The following is a 25,019-nucleotide window of genomic DNA, read 5'->3' as shown; positions in this document are numbered from 1 at the left end:
TCATGAATGAACAGGAGGAAGCTCTAGATCTGTGCATCATAATTAACATACTTTTATCCACAGTAAATTAACACCTCTTTGAAAGACTGTCAATGGTATTTAGTTAAGTACAGTTACACCTCGTAACTCATAACAAGCTTATCGGAACAATCACTCTTCTTGTGTGGTGGGGGGTTATTGGCATGGCAACCTTGTCAACACCCCCCAACACAAACCCCTGTGACGTCATCAGAAAGTGCCTCGGGTACTGGTCAGTAAACCGCAGATGTGATGACTGTGGAGGAAACTTGTTAAACTAACTGTAAGGGGTTGACTTGCTCCTGACAGGATAAACAAAGAGACCTCTATTAACCCTCGAAACAAGGCTGAGACTACAGCGCTTGTGGATTTAGTTGTCATTTTGAAGAAAGCAGCATGTTGGTGAAAGGCCTACTTTATCATCACTAGCCTCAAGCATGAACTCTGAGTCATGAAAAAGACTGCTGATATACTTGGTTGAGTGGGTTTGGAAAGTATCTGTCATGGTGTGGTGGGAATCTTGTCAGCAATACTCCCAGAATTGTCAGAGGAATCGCCAGTCAACCTCATACGTAGACGTATCTATAGGCCTCAGTACATTTTGGAACATTCTTCCCATAATTTTGGTTCCTTAGACATTGATGTAGTGGCAAATTAATGTGATATATCGTGTATCAAATGTATCAATACATAAGTTCGGTACATCTTGTTGAATCCTACACATGAGTCAATGGTGGTATAGGCTTCCATTGCATCTCTCAGCCCATAATAGTGTAGTTTTCCATTCCAAACTTCTATTGTGATGGTACGAGTTTCTGCTTTTGTGACCTCATCCATGTTCTAGCATTAAAAGTCAATGAATGATTCCAACCCTACTGCGAGACCACAGTGAAACACTGAAGTGTCACTTTGTTGTCCGTTCCTGCGTGTTTGGCTTCCTCTGCTGTTTTTGTTTGACTCTGCCGTTGTGGTTTCGGAAACTAAAACAATAACAGTGTTTGTTCTCCGTGTTTCCCCCCTCTACTCTTACATCCATACGTGCCCTAAATAAACCTGAAGTCGACACTTTGACTGGGGATTCTTGTATCTAGCCGTTGGTTTTCCGTGGAAACGTGTAATGGAGAAAACAGCGGCTCTTTGAACGTGTGATAGGAGAGTGTGATTTTACACCATCAGACAAGCCTGGCATGTTCCGCTGTGTTACAACATTTGTTCTACCATGTCGGCTCTGAATGGTTTTTCAGTCTGTGAGTCAGGGTCAGGGAGAGGGGATACGCTCGCGGGCCAAACCTCAACTACAAGGCCACATTACCAGCCACGCGTCCAAGTTTTCTCATATGTCTGTCTCAGACTTTCTTGAAACATTGTCAGCCACTACTGTGATATTTTTTAAGTAACATTTTATTGAACTAGTCCATCAGAAAATATGTAAATATTAAAGATTTAAGGGCATAGAAATTGACCTGATGGTTAAAAGACCATGGATGGGTGACCAAGGCATTTACAGGGTTAAACTAAAACTCTGTCTTAATTTAACTTGACATATTTAGGATACACTTCTGATTAAATTTGTGCTTGTTTACTTTTTATTTAGTTCCACTCTTACCAGACAGTTTATTTTACATCTGTGCTTAGGTAATGTAGTGACCTGAAGTGAGTTACAGTTTCCTAAGTGCCTGGCTCTTTTTTTTAATGTGTAGTTGCTTGTGTTTCCTATTACAGGGGACATTTCAGGACATTCGCTGTTTCCTTTTTTGGTTGTTTGAATGATTAAAATGTGATTTTTGACCTTCAGGTGTGTCTTTTGAGGTGGCAGTCGAGTGGAAAACTGTGAAAAGTATATCCATACAGTCAACAGGATGAACAGAAACTGGTCGAAAATACCTGAAAATTTGATTTGGACCATTGAGCGGGGATATGTTTTAATGACTTTTACACTTATACAGAAACTATGAAAACAGTATTATTGCATGTAACAAAAACATGTGCTGCGACACTGAAGCGTCGGGTTCATATCAAACTATCAACAGCTGTTTTTAAATCATTCCACTATCTCTTGCATCTTTGACTGCATTGTTGGTGTGAGATGCATAATTTTATTCCGAAACTATTGCATTTTTTCAACAACTTGCTTACTGTTGAAAGTTATGTTAAAAAGATTGGTGCATAGACAAGATCTATGTTGCAAACAACGTCATCACTACATGTCATTATATCAGCACACTACACATTATAAAGTTTCATTGAAGCATGTTTTTGGTCTTTTGTTTTACCTCAGAGAAAACAATCATTTATATCATTTCATTTCGAAATGATTTAGTTGTTACTCCACTGATCAATTTTCTCCCCAACAAAATCCAATACTAACAAACTGAAGGCGCTGCGGTATTTATTTATACAACATGGTTTCTAGTATATTAATCTGTCAGAAGCGCAGCAGCAACAACATCCAACATCAACTTTCTCCATTTAGCTTCTTCAAACAAAAACCCAGATGCTCATCATCAGTGTAATTGTGGAAAAAAACAACTGGAACCATCATTTTGTCTGAGAAGCAAAGCTGTTCCTTGCAAAAGCAGTGCATTGTCAGTTTCCCTCTAGCAGCATCAACGTTGTGCTGTATATGCTGCACACGCACATAGCCAGACCATTCCTCTAGGCAAGCATCTGGCTCTGTTCTGCAAAGATTTAGGAGTTATAGAGGCAGGAAAGATGAAAGCAGGGATTAATGAGGTGAGAGGTACAGTTAAGAAGCTACCACGGTGTTGCCCCACGACAGGCACTACTGGATGATACACTCGCCATTAGTGCTGTGGTTGTAAAAATAAAAGGCCCCTCTTTGTTGGGATAGGGGTCCGGAGCGAGTGGGAAGCTCAGTGATCGGCAGGCCACTGAAGGGATTGTATTGAATTCCTGTCAACAGTGGTTTCAGTGAGGAGAGAGCTGGATATACTGTAAATGGTCGGTTTGTTTCCCTGATTAGTTCAGCCACAGAGCGCACCACGCCAATTTCCTTCGCTGTCCATCACGCTCCCAACAGCAGCACCTCTGTCGCCAAATTTCTTCTCAAGACTGGTTCGTGATCTAATCTCTGTGACTCCATTACATTTCTTTCAATGGTTGAACAACTCAGTGAGAGTCTTGGGATAAAAGAAAACCTAGTACTGTGACACTATCTTAAATTACTTCTATTTTTTTTAGAGTTACTGACCACTGAACTGGAGTGACTGTCAGAGTATCAGCTATTATTACGGCGTAATAATCCTGAGAATCCATGACTCTATGAATTGATTCTTCTGCCCCACATTATCTGTAATATTGATAAGTGCTACACACTTAACTACAAACCCAAGTATGACTGAACTGTCTTAACTTTGGCATACGGTGGGTCAACCCTGGAGAGAAAGTCAATAAATAGTGACACAAAGTCGCCACCCTCAGTTGCTTCCCAAGTGTTGTCGGTTGTGAACCTCTAAAAGCTTTCTACTGGATCCTTCACACACGCTGGAGTATTCTGGAGAGTTTATCCGATTGGACACATGCTTATTAAGTACAGTAAGTTGCCGTGTAAACACAGACCAGAGAGCAGAGGGAACGCTACCAATCATTTACCGGCCTTTTAGAAATGTCGATAAGGATCTGAGGTGGTCGAGCTGAGGTTGGAAAGGTTTCACTGAACACACATTGTGTGGGAACGTAAGCAGCAACACTTGGGTTTACAGTATCTGTGTTCTGTCTACAAGTACTCTCTTGGTACTGACACATCACAGAGGTTATGATCACTCCTTGAACTCTGTGTATCAGCAAGTTACATGCAGCGAACTTCCTTGCAACTCATGGGCTGTTAAAGGCAGAATAGGAGGCTCAAAGAATGGGGTGACCTACTAGGAGGCATATTAGGTGCTTACTGTCCATGAGAATGGGTAATGTACAATGGAAGTGACTATTCATTCATCTTTTACCATTTGACCCTTATGCGAGTCCGGGGGTGGAGCCTGTTCCATCTACTTTGGGTGTGAGGCAGGGGCATCCTGAAGCCTATCATACGGCACACAGAGACCATTCACACCTGCAGACAATTTCGAGTACTTCCTTTTTTGGCCTGTGGGAGGTAACTGGAGTGCCCTGAGTAAACCCACGCAAGCATGGGGAGAACATACAGGTTCCAACCAGAAAGGACCGAGGTTGCCTGGAAGCGAACCCTCAACCATCTTGCTGTGAAGCACACGTGAAATGCCACACTTCACCTTGTTGCCTGTAATATTCCGGCCCTGTTAATTCCTTTTAAAATCGGGCCCCATTGCATTTGTTGCTGAATATTTTCGGTCAAAAGAAACATTTTCAAACGATGCTTTGCTGGAGTTGTCTTGATCCCAAACACTAAGACTGTTCAGTCGTGAGAAAACTTTTTTGGCTGCAAATGTCATGGTCACCAAGGGAGGCCCTTTCAATGCTACAAATTAAAAAGTAGAAACTTGTCAGAAAGCAAAACTTGTCAGACTTCATTTAATTTAGTTTTTAAAATAAGGTTCCAATTGCAGCAAAATATGACGATTAGCATTTCAGTACGATCTGAGCAAAGCATTGGCCACTTGGAGTGAACAAGGAACAACTTGGTTGTGTAGTAAACATGTGGGCTTTAATGGTTAGTTTGTATTCCCTGTTTGGAACATTCATCTTAGATCATATAATATAATAAGTGGAGGGGCGCAGTGTCTTGTTCCCTGGCTGCAGTCAGACGATACGTCTGGGAAGATGGTTTACAGGAACTCTGGGAGTCTTGGCTTGCTACTCTGGTGCTGTGGTTTAGGAAAACCGAACAACAAGAGATCTTTCTGTCTATGCCCTTCTGTTTTTATTTTGTTTTTTCGCCATTTTTTTTTACTTTCCCTCTCGCCGTCTTAGCCGTACTGCGGTCTGGAGGAGCCCGTCTTACCATCTTTGATTTAGCTTTTCTCCTCATGCTGTTTTGTGGGGGTGGTTTGTGATGCCGAAGTCAGCAGAACTGCAGTGAGGCAGTAAGTCACGCTCGTGTTTGGGGCGCTCTGCTCGGCCGGCGGAGGGAGGAACTTGCTATCTGACTCAAACAGGAAGGCATTTATATCCTGGACATGCCACGATCCTGGCATGGTCTCCTCTGCAGCCAGCGGAAAGTCTGAACTCCTGACAGTCAAGGAGATTGATTCCTTGCATATGGCACACTACTTGACTGTCGATGGTTTTTGTGTTAACAGTTGGGAATGAACAAAAGTTCTCTCATCGCACACACCTTTTATAATATTCACTGTAAACTGTTTTTTTTCCCCACAGAGTTGCAGGAAGTACTGGTCAATTCAATACTTAAACTGAAAAAAACATCATGTGCTTCTCTCTATAGGGACAGAGAGGTCATCCCGGTCCACCTGGACTACCTGGAGAACCAGTAAGTTTATTATCTTCTCAGAGAATTAACCTGAAAGCTTTTCTCATTATCTTCAGTTCAGCTTTGCCCTGAGGCTGGTGGTTGTGGAACATTTTTAATAAGCTACATTCATTCTGCGCAATATGTATGTATATGGATATTGAGTTTTGGTAATTTTTACTTTTTCCTTCTAAAAAAAAAAGGTTTTGTGCTTTCTGATTGATGATAGTTCATAATAATTTCTCAGCAATAGAGCAATAAAATAATATTAACAATAATATCATACAACAATAGCAATAATAATGTTAACGATAGAATCTTTAAATATGTTCTTTCCTTCATATTTTCCTCCAATATTGCAATTTTCACTCCTTGCTTTTCTTCGCTTGTAAGTTTTTCCCAACATGTTTTGTTATATAACAGATTTCCCAACGTTAGTTCATCCCAATATTTCATATTATTTCCCATCATCATCGCCCACATTTCTGCTTTGCCACGCAATATTTCAGTCATGCGGTGGCCCTTCTTCTTCTCATGTTCTCCTGGGAAAAGGAATTGCCCACTGCTGACTTCGACCCTTACGGCTGAGTCATTGCTCATTTTCCTTGGTCTCAGCTCATCGTCTTCTTCCAGGCCGCAGACCTCTCCGTCCATTCGTGTCTGTGTTTACGTCCGCTCACCAAGCCGCTGAAACAGCCAGATTTGATTAGCCTGCTATGAAACACTAGTGAGGACAGACATCTGGCCCAACATGCCGTTCTGCAGTGATGCTCTCCAGGAAGTTGGACGACGGTGCCAGAGAGAGAGAAAATAATGCGAACAGGCCAAGTAGGCCAACAGTGACACAGTTTTCAACCATTACACAGCTGCTTTGTGGAACCTTTGTGTCCTCTCCACAATCTTTGGCATCGTCCAAACCAATGTGTCATGATTTAACTGTAAGAATGTTTTGTTTTACACAGTCAGGCGTTAATATCTGGTGTCTGAATTAGAGCAAAGCATCCAAAGCTGATGAACGTCCCTCAGCCGTAGAGAAATGCGACAGTCATGGAAAGAGGAGTGGAATATTCCCCTCATTTTCGCACATCGTCATGTGACGTCAGCAGCTAAGAGAGTTCCCGTATTCGTCATGGAGAGTATTAAAATAAGTGTTTCTCTTGTGTCCTGTCCATCCTCACACTCCCCGCTTTTTCCCACCGAGTCGAACCTTGAGTCTGAATCATCGCAACTCCAACAAGTGTTTGGCAGTGAGCGCCTGCCAGTTGTCAGGAGCAGCGAGCCAGCTGGGGTTCAGTTGTACTGATGACACTGTGTCACTGTAACGGTGGATGGCTCACTCTCACGGGCCCCATCCGGTGAAAGGGCTGGTCAGATTTTTAATCTCAGCCTGATCTAGAACAGACATGATGACCTGTCCAAAGAAGATACGCATGTTGACCTAAACATTCTTTTTTGAATTGTTTCATTTTCAACATTTTTACATGAGTAAACTACACCTTTCATAGGCAAAACTTTGCATTCAAACGTTTTTTTTTTATAAACACAACTTTCAATTCTCGGCCAGGCCACTGATTTTATTTTCTTACTCAGTATTATTTCTTTAATTTCTTATTTTTGAAATGTCACTAATCGCAATGAGCCCACTGAGACAGCAGGTGGCAGTAGTGCTGCAGAGCTCCTGCAGTACAACTTACACAGGAGGTAGAAAGAACAAAAAAGAAACATCTCCAAGCCATGCGACTCTTCACACAACTCTCTTTCAACGCAACACTTCACCTGATGGACCCATCCTGAGTAATCACAACGCACTTTGAGAGGAAATCCTTTTTTAACGGTTGAACTTTTTGACGCTAAGCGAGGACTATACACTTCTACTCAGCATACAGAGCACTCTTGTAGAGATCTTGGAGAGATCATGTTTATAGAACATGACGTTCTTATATACAATATATTAAAACGACAATCCTACTAAATTATGCTAGCAAATATTTGTTTTATAACCTAATGTGTAATAAACTATTTACTATCATGATACTATAGCACATCAAGCCATGATGGCATTAAAACATGAGATTGTAAACTTTTTTGAATATCTTAATCTAAAGTATGTAACACAAATTTCCATGTTTAAATATAAAAACTGCGTATAAAAACTTGGCAAAATGAAATTTAGGGAATATCACAGTGACTTGCTAAGAGTTGACCCAGTGACCGCTTGGAGCCGACCGCCACACAACGGCAGCCTCTCAGGCTGCTTCTAACAACCATTTCTGTTCCAGGGAGAACTGGAGATGCTGCCTAGTGCAACAGCTTGCGATTGTATATCCCCTCTGTTCTGCCTCAATGAAAACACTGTGTGTTAGTGTTACTGTAATTTTAGTAACCCGCCCTCCTCCTCGTCCTCATCTCCTTCCTCTCCCCCTTTCCTCCCTCTCTTCTGCCCTCCCTCTCTCCTGCAGGGGGAGCAAGGTCCTGTCGGAAGCCCCGGTGCCAAAGGTTATCCTGGCAGGCAGGTGCAGTAAATCCTCTGCTGTGACTGGTACAGTTGTAGTCGGGGCCGTAGTAAAGAGGGCGGAGGCCCAAGTGGAATTAGGTTATGTGGAGCAGCTGACTTTGCGTGGGAGGAATATTTGGGTAAATACAGCTTTGGAGGGCCTGGAATAGCTTCAAAGTGAGAAGATAACCAACGCTTCCTCCCAAAACCTCCAAGATGAATTTGATGTTTCAGCTCTGTCACTGTACTGTTGTCGATAAGACGAAACATCAGTGACAATAATAGCATGAAAATACATAATTATTTGAAACCAGCTGATTAAAAGCGTGTCTTTGTTTTAAGGGTTTACCAGGACCAGTAGGACCGATGGGGCCGAAAGGCGTACGGGTGAGTGGATGCTAGTCTATTCTAGAGTGAGGGTTCCTTTTTTAAAAAAATATACCTGTTTACATGTAAATCACAGACAATGCCTCTGCACCAAGTACTTTGCTGGATTAAAGAAAATACAGTTCATTTTTTGAGCCTTCTCTCCGAGTTGATTCTAATGTTTCAAGTAAACAAGTCTTTCAATTCAAGCCACAACACAGGAGAGTGTCTAATACATGTTGAGTTGTGGGCGAAAGAGATGATTCATTGTCGTGGGCGTGCAAGCATCTTTGGTCAGTCTCAAACAGAAACAACAAAAAAGATGAATACAGCAAAACATTGGCTATATATAACTCACTTGCGATTACATTGTATCAGATGGATTCAGTCATATCATTGCTTTCTTATATTCTGTAAACATATGGAATAAATAATTAAATATAGTCATCTGAATAGAAGAAATGATGCCTTAATATTGGGGCTATTCACTGTCGTCACATATCAGAAAGAAAACCTGAATGAGTGCTGCTAAAACCTTAAACCTCTGAAGTTACATTTACTTGAATGAATTCTTCCCCAGTGATGCACCCAAGTTAGTTAGGTTCAGAATTAAATTTCTCTATCAGCACACATTTAAGACATTTACATTTAAGATGACATGGGCAAGTCAATCCTTCTCAATCCAAACATTCCCATCTCTATATGTCTTTTGGTTCCTACATGCTACTTGACTGCGTCTGTGACAGTTATTCCCACACACACTGCCGGTCACCATCCCACTGCACGCACATGTGTGACACCATTTACCTCGCTTGCATCAACATCCAAAGCTGCACACAAATGCGCCTTCATGCAGCCTCACTCAGACACCACGAGCGTCTCTATTAATACCCTCCTAATGTCAACAGTGTGTTACTACACACACACACACCAGCACTAAAAGACCAGCCGTTGATAAGCCTCCACGTCCAAACACACACCCTTAAGATACACAAACAAACACTCATGGCATGAACACACAGTGATTTTAATGTTCCATTAAAGGTTCTTTATCAGTTATTCGGCCACTGTGAAGCCTCCCCTGCCCCCCCCCGCTGGCTGGAATTTCCTGTTTAAGCTCCGTATGAGGCCCTGCTGTCTTAGGGAGGCACTTCAGTCCTCTCTCGCTCTCGCAGTCACCTCTTCGGGGTGCAAGACAGAGATCCAAAATCTAAATAAAAATCTAAATAAGTGCTGTTGTTGTGTTTGTTTTCCTGTGTGTGTCTCCTCTGTATCGACAGCTCCCTGCATGATGACCCAGCTATCTTCAGAGATCCCTGGCGTGAGGGTATGTGCCCTTGGACTACATCGTGGAAGCCAGCACCATGCAGTCCATGGGCATATACACTTGCCTCATGGCTTGGTTCTTCGTGGATGCTCACCTTGTGTCTGTCATGGACTCTTTGAAGCAATGTTACGGCATTGACACGTTGCTGCTGGCCAGTTACAAGTCAAGTCTGTAGTGCTACTTTCCCAGGATACTGTGACTGTTACTGCTTTATTCTCCTCTTTTCCCTCACCTTCAAGCTATGAGATTAACACCAGGCAAATACGGGAGCAGAAATGATGCTAGTCTTTAACAATCAAATTTACTTTCATGAATAGATAAATAGATAAATAAATACCATCCAGTCATGATGTTTATAGCAAGTTTTACCAGCATCTTAAATGGATGAGCCTCTCTGATTTTGATTTTTTTGTGCTATCATTTGTGACCCCTAATGTGTTGACTGACTTTCATCGTTCCCCTCTTCTCGTGCAGGGTTTTATCGGAATCCCGGGGCTTTTTGGTCTCCCTGGGCCTGATGGCGAAAGAGTAAGTCCTTTTTAACTTAACCTCTCATTTGTAGTTCAAATAAACAGGCTCTTGCTGTGTAAAATCTGTTATTTGACGATTCATTCGTTGCGATCAGACCACAGCTGTTTGAGATGATGTTCTCGAACTGAGTGTGGGAGTGTGGATGACTCATATGAATAGAAATACACCCCTCATTGTGCTTTTGAACTAGTTGAACAGGGCAGCGTAGCCAACTATCATGCCCATCCTCCACTCACAGGCATCGAACAGACAGCGTCTACATCACTGTTTATTTAACATATATATATATGTATGAGATGGAGGCCTCCCTCCACCATAATTAAAAGGAAGTCTTTTAAATAGACCAGCTGTTACTCTCATCTGTTGAGGTACTTCTGGAGAATTTTCCTTCAAATGTGTGTGTGTGTTTTTGACATAATATCTGTTTTTCTCCTCTCCATCACTTTTCTCTTTCACATGCTGCAATCTTTTTAATTCCATCTCTTCTATCTGGTCATTTCTAGGGTATTCCCGGTGAACCAGGCAAGAGGGGCAAGATGGGTAGGCCGGTAAAGTTTTGTCTCAACATACTTTACAGACAATCTTGGCAAAGTGTGATGCATTGCTGCTGCATGTTTTGTCCTCACTTGCTCTTGACACTGTGTGGTAGATGGTGACACATGGCTAAAGTTTATCATAAACAAACGCAGACCTCTAAATGATTTAAAGAAACTTATTGATTGCAGAATGGTGACTGATTCTTGATCTGAGAGTACTTTTTTCGCGACATTAAAATCAATGTGTGTCCCTTATCACTCCCTTTAAACACCTAAAAAACTAAGCATCATCTTTACTCCCTCTATACAAATGAGTGTATGTGTGTGTGAGAGAACGGTGCAGAAATTAATGTGCTATATTCTGCTTTTTGGTGCCCAATAACTGACAAACATTTATACATCTTACATCGTTTTTTTTAACAAGAGATCTTCTGGAATGTTTACAGTTCAGAATGTCTATTGAATGGCAAGTAGTTCCCTACTGTGCCTCTTCGTTGGTGCAGCTGACTGTGCTCGCTGCATTCTTCTCTTAGCAGTAGCTAACAGTGACTTAGAGGTACAGTAGGAGTGTCCTGGTACTAGTGTACTGAATGAATGATATGCACGATGACAACAGCTCTTTCAATGGACTGATAACATCTGCAGTGGGTGGTTTGGAGTAACTATGAAACTTCATCTGCGTCTATGCCTGAGAGACCAAACACAGCATCCCTACTAAACCAGAGCAATACGAGCACAGACCAAGAGGAGTTGGTCCTAAATAAACAAATTTAATGAACTTAATGAACCTCAAAGTAAGTTTAAGTTTGGAATATGTGTTTATTCCAAAGAGCTGGGAGTGCAGCTTTCGTGGTAAATGGTACAAACAGTGGAGCTGTCATAGATCTTTCTTGTTCTGTCTTGCAGGTGAGAAAGGTTTATAGCAGCAGAAACTTGGACAATATAAAAAGAACAGGGATAAAGTCAATAATTGAAATAGGCTGAGTAGAACTTAAGTCAGCCATAAGTCAAAATATGTCAAAAAGAAACGCTTACGTCGAAGATCTATGCTGCATGAAAGCTAATGTTTATATTTTGAGGTTTGGCCCACACATGAAACTCCATACGATTTAACTGTTACGTCATTATTTTATTCAGCTCAGTGTTTCCATTGCTGTTCGCGGCGGCCGTAACACTCCCACCCGCCACACAGCAGGGTCTTGGATTCAACAAGAAAAGGCTTTTGTTAAAGTGAAGTGCTCGCGGTCCCCGAAGCCGCCTGTTTCCCCCCACTGCACTACCTTGGATCCAAGCCATTTTGGTTCCGTTGTGAGCGTCTGATAGTGTTCAAAGTCCGGCAGAGTGATTCGGAACGAACGTCAATAACCCAGAAACGCATGCTGAGATCATTGTGCAGCTGGTGCTTGTTGGCGTCTTCGTAAATAAGGAATTTATGGAGCAAAACATCTAAACACAAACAGACTAGTGCGGTTTTCGATGTGGGTCGTCCTGCAATCTGGAAAATATTTATTTTTTTCAATGTGGATGTAGATTAACTTTGGGTTTGCTCCACAGTCGTGATAATAGCCATCTAATAAAAGGAGTAGTGGAGACCTAATTCATAAATGCATGTTAAGTCAGTTGACATCCTCAAAAACATGTGCCTGAAGTGAGGAACGCAGATGATTATATAGACTTTGAAAATATATAGTTTGTGGGGGAGAATAAGTGAAATAAATCAGTTTGTAGAAAAGCTGAACCACACAGTTGGTCTTGTAGAAAGCTATTTAGGGTCTGTTTAGTGTGAGCTATTTAGGTCCCACTTTACCTTAGAAAACATTTATTACCCTACAGTAAATAAGAATTCATGTGTGAATGAATCTTCATATGTGAATTTGCAGCATATTAACCAGTAATTAATCACAATAAAGTTACATTGAATAGTCTAATGTTATGACTGACTAGACTGAGATTTTATGGGAATAGTCACCAAAAGTTCACAAGTTACTAGTTTACAAATACGTATTACCCAATCTAAAGTGTTTGCAAACTTTAGTACTGAATGGTATTAAAAGAAAAACAACGCATTTAACATGGAATTTCAAATTCACTTTTGGATTATGTATTTAAATACTATCATATAATAGTATAATGACTAGCATTTTATGTTTTATCTTCAATAGTAATATTTTAAAGATATTTGCTATATTAATACTTGTTTATTAATAATACTACTGTTTAAATCAATCTTTCTTTGAAATATCTCTATGTTTAAATGTGTCATGAACTGGTGTCATGAGACTTTTTACACATATAACATATTGTCCATGTTTTTGTTTAAAGTCTGTGAAGCACACTGAGAAAGTACTGTTATCATTGTTGTTGTTATTACATAATGGCAGTCATAAATCACAGTTGAATTTGGTTGCATATGTATTCAAGCACTGATGGTCAACCGATATACTTGAAGAAAAACTCCTTCAGAAACATACTTGGAAACATAGGACGGCCTCTCGTGTCCGTTTGTGTCTGTGGTTTTCATTCACAGTTTCTCAGTCTCAGAGAAGACAACCAAAGCAATGGTGACAGAAGTGTGATAATTCACCCATTACTGTTGCTACTGAAGTTATATGAGTGAGTGCTCTGTTCTGATGTCCAGGCCTATAAAATCTGTGATATTACTCCTTTCAAGATGGCACAGATGGGAAAGTTGTGCTTCCCACAGGAGTCTCAACTGGCTGACTTGCAGTGTCCGCCGTGACAGCTGCGTGAGTCATCATCAGGGTCACTGTCATGCCTCATAGATCCTTGCTGCACTTGTGCTTTTCCCACTGAGCTCAATTTCCCAGCATCCAGCCGAGCAGCGTATATGACGCTGACTTCACTTTGATGTGGTGTTGCAAGAGTCGTGGTGTTGGCTTTTTAGTGTCTTTGTCTGGGTTTGCTGTCAGGTGCGTTTTAAATCAAGGATAAAATGTAACTGCCATCACCAATGATATTAAGTTTGTTCATGTCTTAATAATTTGGATGCTAGGAATTGATGCAAAACTGAATTATCACAAGGATTAAAACTCTGTTTTCATCAAGTTTTACCCTATACTGACTTGCCGTCCATGTTACTTGTTAACACATTTAAAGAACTTTCAAATCTTTATTTGAATCAATGGGATTTTATGATGTTTACAGGTCATTTATCATTGAAACTAACTGTCTTGTTGTTTGTTTTATTAGCTTGTGAGTAAGAGCAAAGACATTGACATTAAACCGTTTGTGTTCTGGAACTGTTTTTGTTTTATCAGTCTGAGCTTGGCATGTGGTCGTAATGTTTGGGCTTGTCGGCACAACAAATCAATCTTATATCTTCTTCAAACTATTATAGCTTTATAACTTTTAACACACCAGCTGGCTGCTTTTATTTAACTATTAGCACAATCTGAATATAAACAGAATTATGTTTAACAGAGACCAATTTCATAGTGCATTCCACTAAACATCAGATTCAATTGTAACATGCATTAATATTGTCTTAACAGCTCCCATTTTCTGGGAGAATTAAGTCAGCAGAGTGTTGCGGTGAACAGGACATCAGATTTTAGGCACTATTTTCACTGTTTCTGCTGGATCAGTATGGCTTCCCTCACTGTTAGCGCGGCTCACATTAGCTTTTCCTGCTATAACCGCTGAACAGGCAAAGTAATTGCTTGGCAGCTGGAGTCTGTTGTTGCCTTTACTCACTTTAAGTTGAGTAACTGGCTGATGGATTTAATGCTCATAATGGAGCTATTACGCTTTTAGTCCGCACATATTTCACATGACTCATGTTTAAATGTCTTGTGTTTATAAATAATGTTGCAGTGAAATTGTCATAATGGCTGTGAAATTACAGTAGCTGCGCTGTTGGTCATGTAACACTGACTTTATGGCATGGATTTTCTTTTAAGCACTTAATGGGTTGAATTAAGAATCTTTTCGTGCGAAATGCGCTGATGTAGTGCTGCGCACTTAGAGATTGCTGCGAAGCCTCTTGTTCTTAAGCTTATGTGTTCCATTAGACTTAGTCAGGCTGTGGGATCCAGCCGACATAGCACTCCTCCTCTTTAAAAAAAAAAATAAAATTAAAAAAAAAAAAAAAAAAAATATATATATATATATATATATTTAAAATAATAATAATTTATTTAATTTAAAGTACTATGAAGAAGTTGCCAAAAAGGGTCATAAAACACATTAAAATAAATGATATCACACAGGCAAGTGAGAGTTAAATAAAATGCATTATGAAAATGAATAATGAGTAAATAACTAAAAATAAATAAAAAATCAGGTAGCAATAACAATGGACTGACTACATTCATAACGTAACAGAAATTATTGATGCTTTAATTAATAACTGATGATGTTATTAGAAACACAGTTTGCAAATAATAATGGCACAAAATAGATCGAAATAAATACATTTATTCAAAAGTGAAAGTCAACCAACATGTGTTAGCACTGCCATGTGACCATTCAACCAGCACCTTTTTGTTTCCTTTCAACTAATGTGATCTCTCAGTACAATTTAATCTGGATTGTGTTTCAAATTTATGATCGTGCTGACTCATCGTAAGCATCTGAAATCCACTCTGCCTGTCCTCTCCTCAGGGGTTTCCCGGGGACTTTGGGGAGCGAGGACCACCTGGACCAGATGGAGAGCCAGTACGTCGCGACCTTGTTTACTTGTGCACATAAACCCAATCGATGTTGAAACAAAACCATCCACAGGTGTTGGCCAACACGTTCTCACCATCCTGCCTTGTAAACAGGAAGACCAGGCACTGATATTGTAATTTGTTTGGCTCCTCTGGCTGTTAATCGCCAGTTAAACTCTGTCATTTGGTCCGTTTTGTTTCGCAGCAGGATTCATCCCAGATAGTTTCCACTGCCACCTGTTTAGGATACACAACCAGTGACAGTGTTGACTGACACATACTCATGTATATGAAGGTCCTAATCCGAGTCAGTGAGACCTTCTCCTCCTTTCTATATCTCCCATCAGTATTGCCTCCGACAATCGATATTGATCCTCCATTCAACTCAACCATCCTCAGTAGTTATCGTCTCCTTTTTCCTGCTATCACCATCGTAATGCTTCTTTTAAGAAGCTTTGTTTTGCTTGTTTAACAGTGGTGAATCACAGCTAACACAAGGTAAACCTTAGTTGACTGCAAGACCTGAAGAAAAACAAACAAAAAAAAAATCAATTTAAAGATGTCCAACTTGAGATGACAGTCAGACAGTTTGGTCTTCTGGACATTAATAAAGAACAAAAGTGTCTTTAGAGTGTTTCTCAAAAAGTGCTTTTTGAGAAACACCTAGTATCTCAAAAAGTGTTTTTGAGATAGTGAAGTCGGGAGTGGAACAGGCCCACACTCATCCACCAAACTCCGCCGTCATAACTCAGAGGGATGATGACTAGTATTTCCCTCCACCTATACCTCAGACCCTCTCACCCACACCCACACCCACACACAGCTCCTTCTCATAAGCAGAGATGAACAGTGAGGCACTTTCCTCTGAGCATGTTTGTTTTTAAAAGAGCCAGAAACTTTCTCTCCTCATCTTACTTTTCTCTCTGACCAGGGTGAGATGGGAGCCCCGGGTCCAAGCGGAGTTCTCGGACTTATTGTAAGTAGCCGTATGTTCTTGATGCTCATTTATTACATGAAGCAAGTAGGACAGTTGAAATGATGAGCTCCTTACTGAACACAGGTGGATGCTGTTTTTAGAGTCTACATTTTTAAAGGAACAGGAAACATTGTAGAACAAGGCCAACAATGTAGTTTTCCTCTTCTGCTTAAGTTAAAAAATATTTGCCCAATTACCGCGCGCACACACACACACGCTAGTTATCCTCTTAAACATCTCCAAGGTAGCAACCCACCCATCACTTTGTCCCCCGAGTCCGTCTGACAGACACATAATTGTATCTGATTATAAAGTCTCTCTGGTTTCTCTTGTCCTGATCTATTCTCAGTGGCGGTGGAAGGTCTATAATTGTATCACACTGATTACAGCTCTCCACACTGTTGTGTGTCCTGCACATCTGACCAGACGGGACACAGTAGCAACAAGAGCTGCACTTTAACATTATAAATAGACAAACACGCTTCTGTGACGACTAAAAGCAGCAATTTTGCTGCATGGTCGCAGGAGGATGAGCCTTTATTTCATTTTTCGTGATTCAGATATTGCATTTTTTTTTTGCCATGACACTGCCACACATTTTCAATAGGATTTTTTCGCCGCCTCTTTGGTATATATTTTTTCTTATGTTTTCATCCATGCATTTCCTTCTTTCAGCAATCCCCATCCAGGGTTAGTGTGCTTTCATCATCCTGCAGTCTCACCTAGCCTCTTCACATCCTCATTCACCACATCCATGAACTACTGCTAAGCTATAATACTTGCAATCCATGATTAATATTTACATTGTGCCACGATAAGGTGTAATTTTATGCATTTAATTTGCATAAATGTACATACAATCTTCTGAAATTATTTTTACTCCTAGTTTTTACTGCCACGCTGTCAAGCAATGGTGTTTGTATTGGGGAGGTACTGCGGTCTATTGTCAAGTTTCACCATAGAACCATGAGATCAAATACAAAAATACACAATGATATATATTTATATTAGGGGTGGGATTCGATTAAAAAAAATCTAATTAGACAATTTGTGATGAATGAATCTCAATCAGAGTTTAATGGTATCAGAATATTTGCCACAAGAAGCTAAATTTTTCAATTTGAATGAATTTGGTATATTATTGAATCAAATAATAAAATATTGTTTATTCTGCGTCAATTTGACAATAGCACAACAAATCACAATTATTACGATATTATTTAAACTAAAGATCATTTATGCCTTGAATATATATATATATATATATATATATATATATATATATATATATATATATATATATATATATATATATATATATATATATAAATTACATTAAATTTAATTAAATATTTTTACTTTTTTTTGTAATTACCTTGGGCTCTCCATGTTTTCAAATTCATGTATTAAGACTGAAAACATAACGGCCATCTGAAATAGAATATTGAAATTATTGATCTGTTTTCATATGACATTTCCCCCCCAATAGCCTGCTAAGTTGACCTATGTGCCGGGTCTGAGCTCCAACGTTCCGTCCGTAACGTCATGAATATTTCATCACTCTACTTTGTGTTCACATTGCACTTTATTTCATCATCAGTCATGTCAAGTGGCGGTGATATTTTCTGAGATGCACCCCACTCGTGTTTGCATTTATGATGTTCTAATATTTGGCATCTTTTGTGCGCCAGGGTGACATGGGACCTGCTGGCGAAATGGGCATTCCAGGTCCGAGTGGCCTCAAGGTAAAGCAAATATTATTTATGTCGCACAAGCCACACTGGTGTTCATATGCAAGGAATCATCATGTGGCGTGAAGTTAAGCGTAAATGATGTATCATTCTTGTTTATTTCAGGGGGTGCCAGGAAATCCCGGAGAACCAGGACTGAAAGGTGATAAGGTGATCTGAATATTCCTGTTATTGGTCTGTGTTTTGGCATGTGTTAGCTGTTGTTTGCATCCTGACCATGTTTGTCTTACCGTCAGCTTAAGAGCATACCTCTACCCTCAACCCAGAGCTGCACATATTCCCCCAAGATTTGTTCAGCATGGTGTTTTTAAACTCCTGTGTTGTAACGCAGCAAATACTTTCTTTTGAATCGTCCACTTCCTGTGATTAGGAGAGCAGTAGCCCGTAGAATAAGCTCCATAAACGCACAATAAACAGCGCACACCAATGTCTTAGCCGCTGCACTAAATCTCATAATTTTGGAAGTAATTTAACCAAACATATAAAACAAATGACTGTTAGTGGTTTTATTCTGGTCTTTATTTGTGGGTGTGTTGCATTCTACTACTTCCTCCCGTCCTGCCAGACAGATGTTTATGATGCCAGGAAATATCTGGCAAGACTTGGCACTGTCTGCGTCACTTATTCAGCTACTGTATATTATGTCCGCTACTCTTACTTACTACACAGTCAAGCTATTATTCGAAATATCTGGGCTGAAACAGTGAGTTCCATGATCGGTAATATTGCCACTCCTGCTGCTGCTTTTTTAAGTGACTTATTATTGCAGTGCTGAATTAATGTTAGTCACTGATGGTTTTGGAAACAAATGGCATATTAAAATAATTAATAATATATATAATATTTCAAATTGCAGAGAACTGCTCTTATACTACGACTGCTAGATGTACACCAGATGAATTACTTACTAGCGTATAGTACATCAATAAATAAATGGCTCCTACCATTCACACACTGACAGCAGTAGTCTGCGACGCAGCGTGCCATCTGAACCATCAGGAGCAAACCAGGGTTAAGTGTCTTGCTCAGGGACACAACGACACAGACACATCAGGAAATGGGATCAAACCAGTCACCACTCGGCCAGACCGCTCTACCATCTGAGCTATGTCACCCCATAAATAAGTCTAGAAGAATGTGGTCTAGAACTGGGACCGGTAGTAATGTCCCCACAAGGAGGTGTTTCGTCAACAATCGGTCCCCCGTGAGGACAGATTAACAAGTGCACTTACACATACACTGACAGACACATGTCAAATGGAGTACGCAATGTGTGAATAGATACCTAAACTCTTGGTGAGTTACCTAACGTTCATGTAACTTCAATGCTTTCTTCTTACTAAATCCCAAGTGCAATCTCGTCTGACGTCACATGGAGGAGAGAGAGCGAGACCGAGATGAGCAAAGCCTCTGCAGCCTCTCTAAATTTCTTTAGCCATTTTTAAACTGGAAATATTTCTGTGATTTTAGTGATGGTTGCAAGAGGAGGGAACATTCTGTTTTGATCCGACAGAATGTGACCGCACACCCACGTCCCAGAAGATACGTTAGGGCTGCATGTAAATGTTTAAATAATGTTCCCTCCCGTTTCCAATCTATCGCTTATGAAGATTCCATCATTATTAATATTCTGATCATGAAAATCCATGCTGCTTTACAATCAAACTTGCAATGCACATTATATTTTAGACATTGAGAACTGCGTGGCCCAAATGGACATTGAAACAGATTCTTTGTTTGGTGGTCAGAATGTATAGACACCATTTTTGAATGGCATTTTTTAAAATATATGATAGATCATCCACTAATGACTGGAAATAACAGCCTATTTGTAGCTTTGCTGATGCATCCGTGCCATTGTGAGCCTGTGTAGAGTGGACTAAACTCACCATGGATATCAGTGATAGTGATGATTATTCTGGTGTCTGTATTGCACCCACGTTCCTGTGTATGTTCACCTCCTCTCTTGTCCACCAGGGTGATATTGGAATTCCTGGAGCGCAAGGAGAGATCGGTTACAAAGGTGACAAGGTAGGTCACCATGGCAATGTCATGTGGTTACAAAGTGATCCTGCCAGTGCTGCAATTTGTTTTGTATTGTGTATTTGCATTTGTGTGAATCAACTGTGGTTTTTTGTTTTGTTTTTTTTTAATCAGGGCATTCAGGGGGCTCCAGGACTAATCGGAATCCGTGGAAAACCAGGACCAGCGGTAGGTTTTTGTCTTATATTTTGATCTCTGACTCCATTTTTCACTCACCATGTAATAGCCTGATGGCTAGCTTAGCTTTGCTAAGAGGAAAAAGTTTGTCTTGTTTGTTTGGTTTGTCTATCTGTCTGCTTATATTCAAAGTAGCAAATGCTAAGTCAAAATAAAATGACACTAAAATTGCTTGGCTGGCCCAGAGCTATGAAATTGAAATATCTGTTCCTTTTAAAATAATTTATTCATGTTCTCTATTACTACATTTTTATGAACTTAATCAATATTTTACTTCATTTTTCAGAGATACTTAATACTTAATATAATGAGTCATTTCATCCTCGACGTATTTCTCAGGGTCATCCAGGTGATCGAGGTCCAGATGGCACACAAGGACCACCAGGTCCAGAGGTCGGTATCTTGTGCTAAGATCATAGTCTTGTACACCAGACATCAACTGTAAACAATGTGTATATGCCAGGGTTTCCCCGGTGACATGGGACCGCCAGGAGACAACGGACTTGAAGGACCAAAGGTACGAGCCATCGTAGCGCAGCATCGAGAGGCTAGATTGACTTTTATGTGACACTGATTTGTTTGTGTCCTCTAGGGAAAGCTAGGGACAAGAGGTTTGCCTGGGCCACGAGGGGCTGCGGGTCTGGAGGTACTATTGATACGACTGTTCTCTAGGAAGTGTTATGTCAAAAAAAATGATGTCATCTCATGAGTATGGTATAACATTATAAAGGATTCAAAAAGCAACACAAACTGTTCATGTGAACTCAGCATCTCAGCAAGTGTGGGAAATATGGAAAGAAACAACAAAAAAATTCAAATATGTACACTCTGTATTAACCATTATTATTATTAACTGATTGATTAATTCATATCATTTGTGTACAGGGGGATGAAGGCCCACTTGGACCACCTGGACCAACAGGACTAGAAGTGAGTGACTTGGACCACACATTCAGATCAGTGAGAAGTTGTATTGCAAATTAAAATTCATGCGTCTCAGAATGCCATACAATAACATTTGACATATTTAAAAGTGATTGGTCATAAACACATGTACTGTTAGAAGGTGCTTCGGGTTGAAAGCTAAACATGTTACTGTATAAAATACGCGATATGATTTACCAATTTAAACATAATAAACATCACAAACACTGAAGATTATATGTTTTTATACGACTGTAAAATTATGACTGAATATAAGTAGAAAGTGAGACAGTCCGATCCCTTTGTATTTCATTTTGGATTTGAATTTGACACACTTGTTTCATGTTTCAAATCATTTTTCATCCTAGAGTTTGTCTTGATGAACTCTCATCAAAGATGCAGAGATCCACACAAACAAATGACTGAGATGAAGTCAATTTGCTTCTTATTCACCTATATGCAGAGCAAGACAACCCCAGAAAGCCCTGCTCCCGACAGAAAACCCTATAATAGTCGCTGTGTGGTAACACTGTATTTGGCCTCTGCTGCAGAATTTAACTTCCTACCTTCAATTACTCTCACCAAAGTTTGTTCTCCCACAATGTCAGGAAATGAGCTTGAAATAGTTGTGTATTTTTCTTGGTAAACTGTATTTAAATGTTAGGAGAGCCGCGCTCTCAGTTTTCCAATCACTAGTAGGCGCTAGCTGCAGTTATGGAACTTATTTCAATAAATGTGGTTCAGTGCTGAAATATTCCGGTTGCTGAACTGTAAGTATGGTTTAAGTATAACTTCATCAAGTATAAGTACATTACTAATAATTTCTCGCAAAGCTCTGGATTCTTTGTATCTGACATTTCTAACATCAGTACTAAATATTTAATTTTCAGATATGTTTTTGAAATTTATTTTTTGGTAATATATTTGATTTTGCTGCAGAAACTAAAATGACATATTTAATTGAAAAAAAATCTTTAAAAAAATGCAATAATTATGTTATGTTTTTTTTAAGTGAGGTGGAATTGAAGAAAAATGCCATACATTCTATCTTATCTACAACTACAGCCTGTCCAGGTGGCATCATTATGACCATCTTATTATTATAACCATCTGGACTGAGCTCCAATCCAGCAGAAAAAACAAGTTATTTAGCGCAGAACTTTATTACTTTCTTAATGAATAAGATTTGAAAGTTGCCCTTATAAAGCTTGTGTTAAATAGCCGTATTCTCTTTGAACCACTTGAATGATTCCCTACGCTCCCTCATTTTTCCGTCCACTCATCATCTCTATTTTTCTGCCTGCTCCTGGTAATCCTGCGCTATATTTCACTTAAACCCCCCCACAACCTCCCGGGTCTCCCACCCACTCATGCTGAGCCCAGTCCCCCAACCAAGGGGAAGTATTGTGGGTCTCCTACAGGAGCTGTGAATGATGTCTGGCCACCTGCCACCAGCCCTCCTCCTCTTACACCACTTGATCCTGCAGCTTCACCGCAGGTCTCTTTACCTCCCTCTCCCATTTAATCACTGCCCTCACACTCTCTCAGCTTCCCTGTGGCTAGAATTGACTCCCTTATGCTTCTTTCTCTGGGCACAAACATAAATCTGAATCCGAAAAAGAGGGCCCAAGCTCATATTATCTCTCTTGTTACCCAACGATCTGCTTTTACGGCGTTGTTCTGACGTGAGTCGTTGAAAATCCGTTCTTCAGCCAAAACATCGGAATACTTGACTCATTTAATTCTCCCAGTCTTGAAGAGGGTTGTGTTTTTCGACCCAAAATAGCGCTGGTAAAAAAGCACTTATGCTCCACATGGCCTGTAAAAGAGGTAGATTAAGTCTGCCAATGTGCTGTGTCAGCATCATTGATAACACGACATTGCGTTTTCAGATGAACTTGCAACCAGATTGTTCATGTGTGTTCTTTCAGGGCCGAATGGGCAGAAAAGGTTTTCCAGGAAAGGTTGGGCCCGAGGGAGGAAAGGTGAGTTCATGCCATTTATTTATTTACTTGCACCCCTGTGAATTGACATGAAAAATAGCTGTTCACTTCAGTCCATACAGTCAGAATTTATTGGTTCGCGTGGACTAAATAGCTTGCACAGTCTTGAACTTTGCAGGATGGGCTGATACTCTGCTTGCAACTGATTTAATAAGACCATGTGCGCGAAGACACACCTACTTAAATCAGAGACTTGCATCATGGTTTGCAACATGGCAACTGTGAAGCCAACTTCATGAAGCTTAGCAAACCTAACCTTAGGAACATGGGCAGCATCAATCTCAAAGAGGGGATTGGTGGGTGATGAAAAAGAATGACAACGTCTCAAATCTCCAGATATCTAGCAGAAATTGAACTGCGTTTTTGACAAGAACGCAGCTATGAGTAGCATTTCAAAGAATTAAAATATTTAAGGCTGTTTTTGGGGTGGGCTAACAGCTTAGCATATTTTTTAGTGCGCTTGATGCTTTAGTATCCATACCATTGTCGTACACCGGGGTATAGAAACTTTAAGTATGTCAGCAGTGACAGTATACATGCATGGATCTGTTATTTATTTTGTTCTTTATTTCATAGCTTATCCATACGGACAACTAAGAAATGTGTTGACTGGAACAAAAAGCAGATGTTTGTATACTTCCATGCGAAAGCCACAGATTGCACCTTTTAATGTCCCTCTGTGACTCCATTTTCGGTCAGATTCTGATGTCAGACTTTAAGTCTCACCACATTTAACATCTGTCATTTGAAAAAGATGTTCAATCCCATGATGAGGGCACTATTTATCTTTGCAGGGGGAGCTTGGCATCACTGGAAAAGTTGGTCCTGTGGGAGAAAGAGTAAGAACCCTTCACATTGGCCTCTCTTGTATGCGGCACTTTGGGGGGTGGAGGGGTTAGGTGCATGCAAATTTCCATCCTTTCATCTATAGAACACAGATTCTTTGTGCTGCAGGGTTTAGTGGGCTTCATCGGACCTGTCGGAGAAGCAGGACTGGCGGGAGAGAAGGTGAGCCTCTCTGTCTCTCTCTCTCTCTCTCCCCCTGGGAAGACTCATCTGTGCAGTAGTATTAAAAGCTGTGGGGTTTTTTTTTGTTTTTTTTTTCTTAGGGGGACCGTGGTGAGATGGGCCTTCCTGGACCACCTGGGGAAAAAGGGTCATCGGTAAGCCACACTAAGAAGTCGCGGTCTCGGGACTAGTTATACAAACGCATAAAATCAAGAGGCACTAAAGTTTATATATTAGATATTGAGACGAAAATGGTGTCACTATGGCAGAGGTGTAACTCTTGTCAACATCTACATGATCAAAATATGAATCTGAATTGAAGCTGCGTGTGAGTTATTCCCATGGGAATATGCTCATGTCATCGAGAGGTCCGTTGAACTGGGATATTACAAGTTAGTACAGGAGCATTGTTTTGGAAGGAAGTCTACTGAGTTTCACCAGTAAACCAGCGATGGGAGAAATATATAACAACGCTCATCTTTTTATAGCACTGATTTCCTAGAAGTGGGCAGACTGCTGTCTTGAAAAGCTTTGGCCCATATTTTACAAGTAGTTAGGATGATCAGCTGCATATGGAAGAAGTGGATCATATTTGATTTACTCATCTTTCCTGCTGATTCAGAAAGAGCAGTGCAGCTGGCTGAAGGCCAGGTGGAATTCTCTGAGGACAGCACACACGTTTAAAGATTTAAGGAAGTTCTCCCTGGTTGTTCTGTCAGCTACAAAGCAGAAACAGACGTCTGGAAAAGACGGCACGTTTAACATAAATGGACCTCCAGCTGCTATCTCTGCAC

General features: G+C 40.3%; 1 protein-coding gene across 1 annotated transcript in view; it reads left to right on the top strand.

The window, feature by feature from the left end:
• The window catches only part of LOC128748618 (collagen alpha-1(XXVII) chain A-like), a 65,227-nt gene that overhangs the window by 23,354 nt on the left and 16,854 nt on the right, over positions 1–25,019 (top strand). The window contains exons 8-26 of the mRNA XM_053847556.1: positions 5,396–5,440; positions 7,879–7,932; positions 8,256–8,300; positions 10,081–10,134; positions 10,641–10,685; positions 15,297–15,350; positions 16,275–16,319; positions 18,011–18,064; positions 18,176–18,220; positions 20,048–20,101; positions 20,228–20,281; positions 20,630–20,683; positions 20,754–20,807; positions 20,883–20,936; positions 21,176–21,220; positions 23,146–23,199; positions 24,012–24,056; positions 24,172–24,225; positions 24,327–24,380. Coding sequence (XP_053703531.1) covers positions 5,396–5,440; positions 7,879–7,932; positions 8,256–8,300; positions 10,081–10,134; positions 10,641–10,685; positions 15,297–15,350; positions 16,275–16,319; positions 18,011–18,064; positions 18,176–18,220; positions 20,048–20,101; positions 20,228–20,281; positions 20,630–20,683; positions 20,754–20,807; positions 20,883–20,936; positions 21,176–21,220; positions 23,146–23,199; positions 24,012–24,056; positions 24,172–24,225; positions 24,327–24,380 — 963 coding nt within the window. The remainder of the gene's footprint in view (positions 1–5,395; positions 5,441–7,878; positions 7,933–8,255; positions 8,301–10,080; positions 10,135–10,640; positions 10,686–15,296; positions 15,351–16,274; positions 16,320–18,010; positions 18,065–18,175; positions 18,221–20,047; positions 20,102–20,227; positions 20,282–20,629; positions 20,684–20,753; positions 20,808–20,882; positions 20,937–21,175; positions 21,221–23,145; positions 23,200–24,011; positions 24,057–24,171; positions 24,226–24,326; positions 24,381–25,019) is intronic.

The sequence above is a fragment of the Synchiropus splendidus genome, chromosome 1 (genome assembly GCF_027744825.2).
Source record: "Synchiropus splendidus isolate RoL2022-P1 chromosome 1, RoL_Sspl_1.0, whole genome shotgun sequence".
NCBI lineage: Eukaryota > Metazoa > Chordata > Actinopteri > Syngnathiformes > Callionymidae > Synchiropus > Synchiropus splendidus.
The sequence above is the reverse complement of the archived record's forward strand: the minus strand, read 5'-3'. Positions and strand labels throughout refer to the sequence as shown.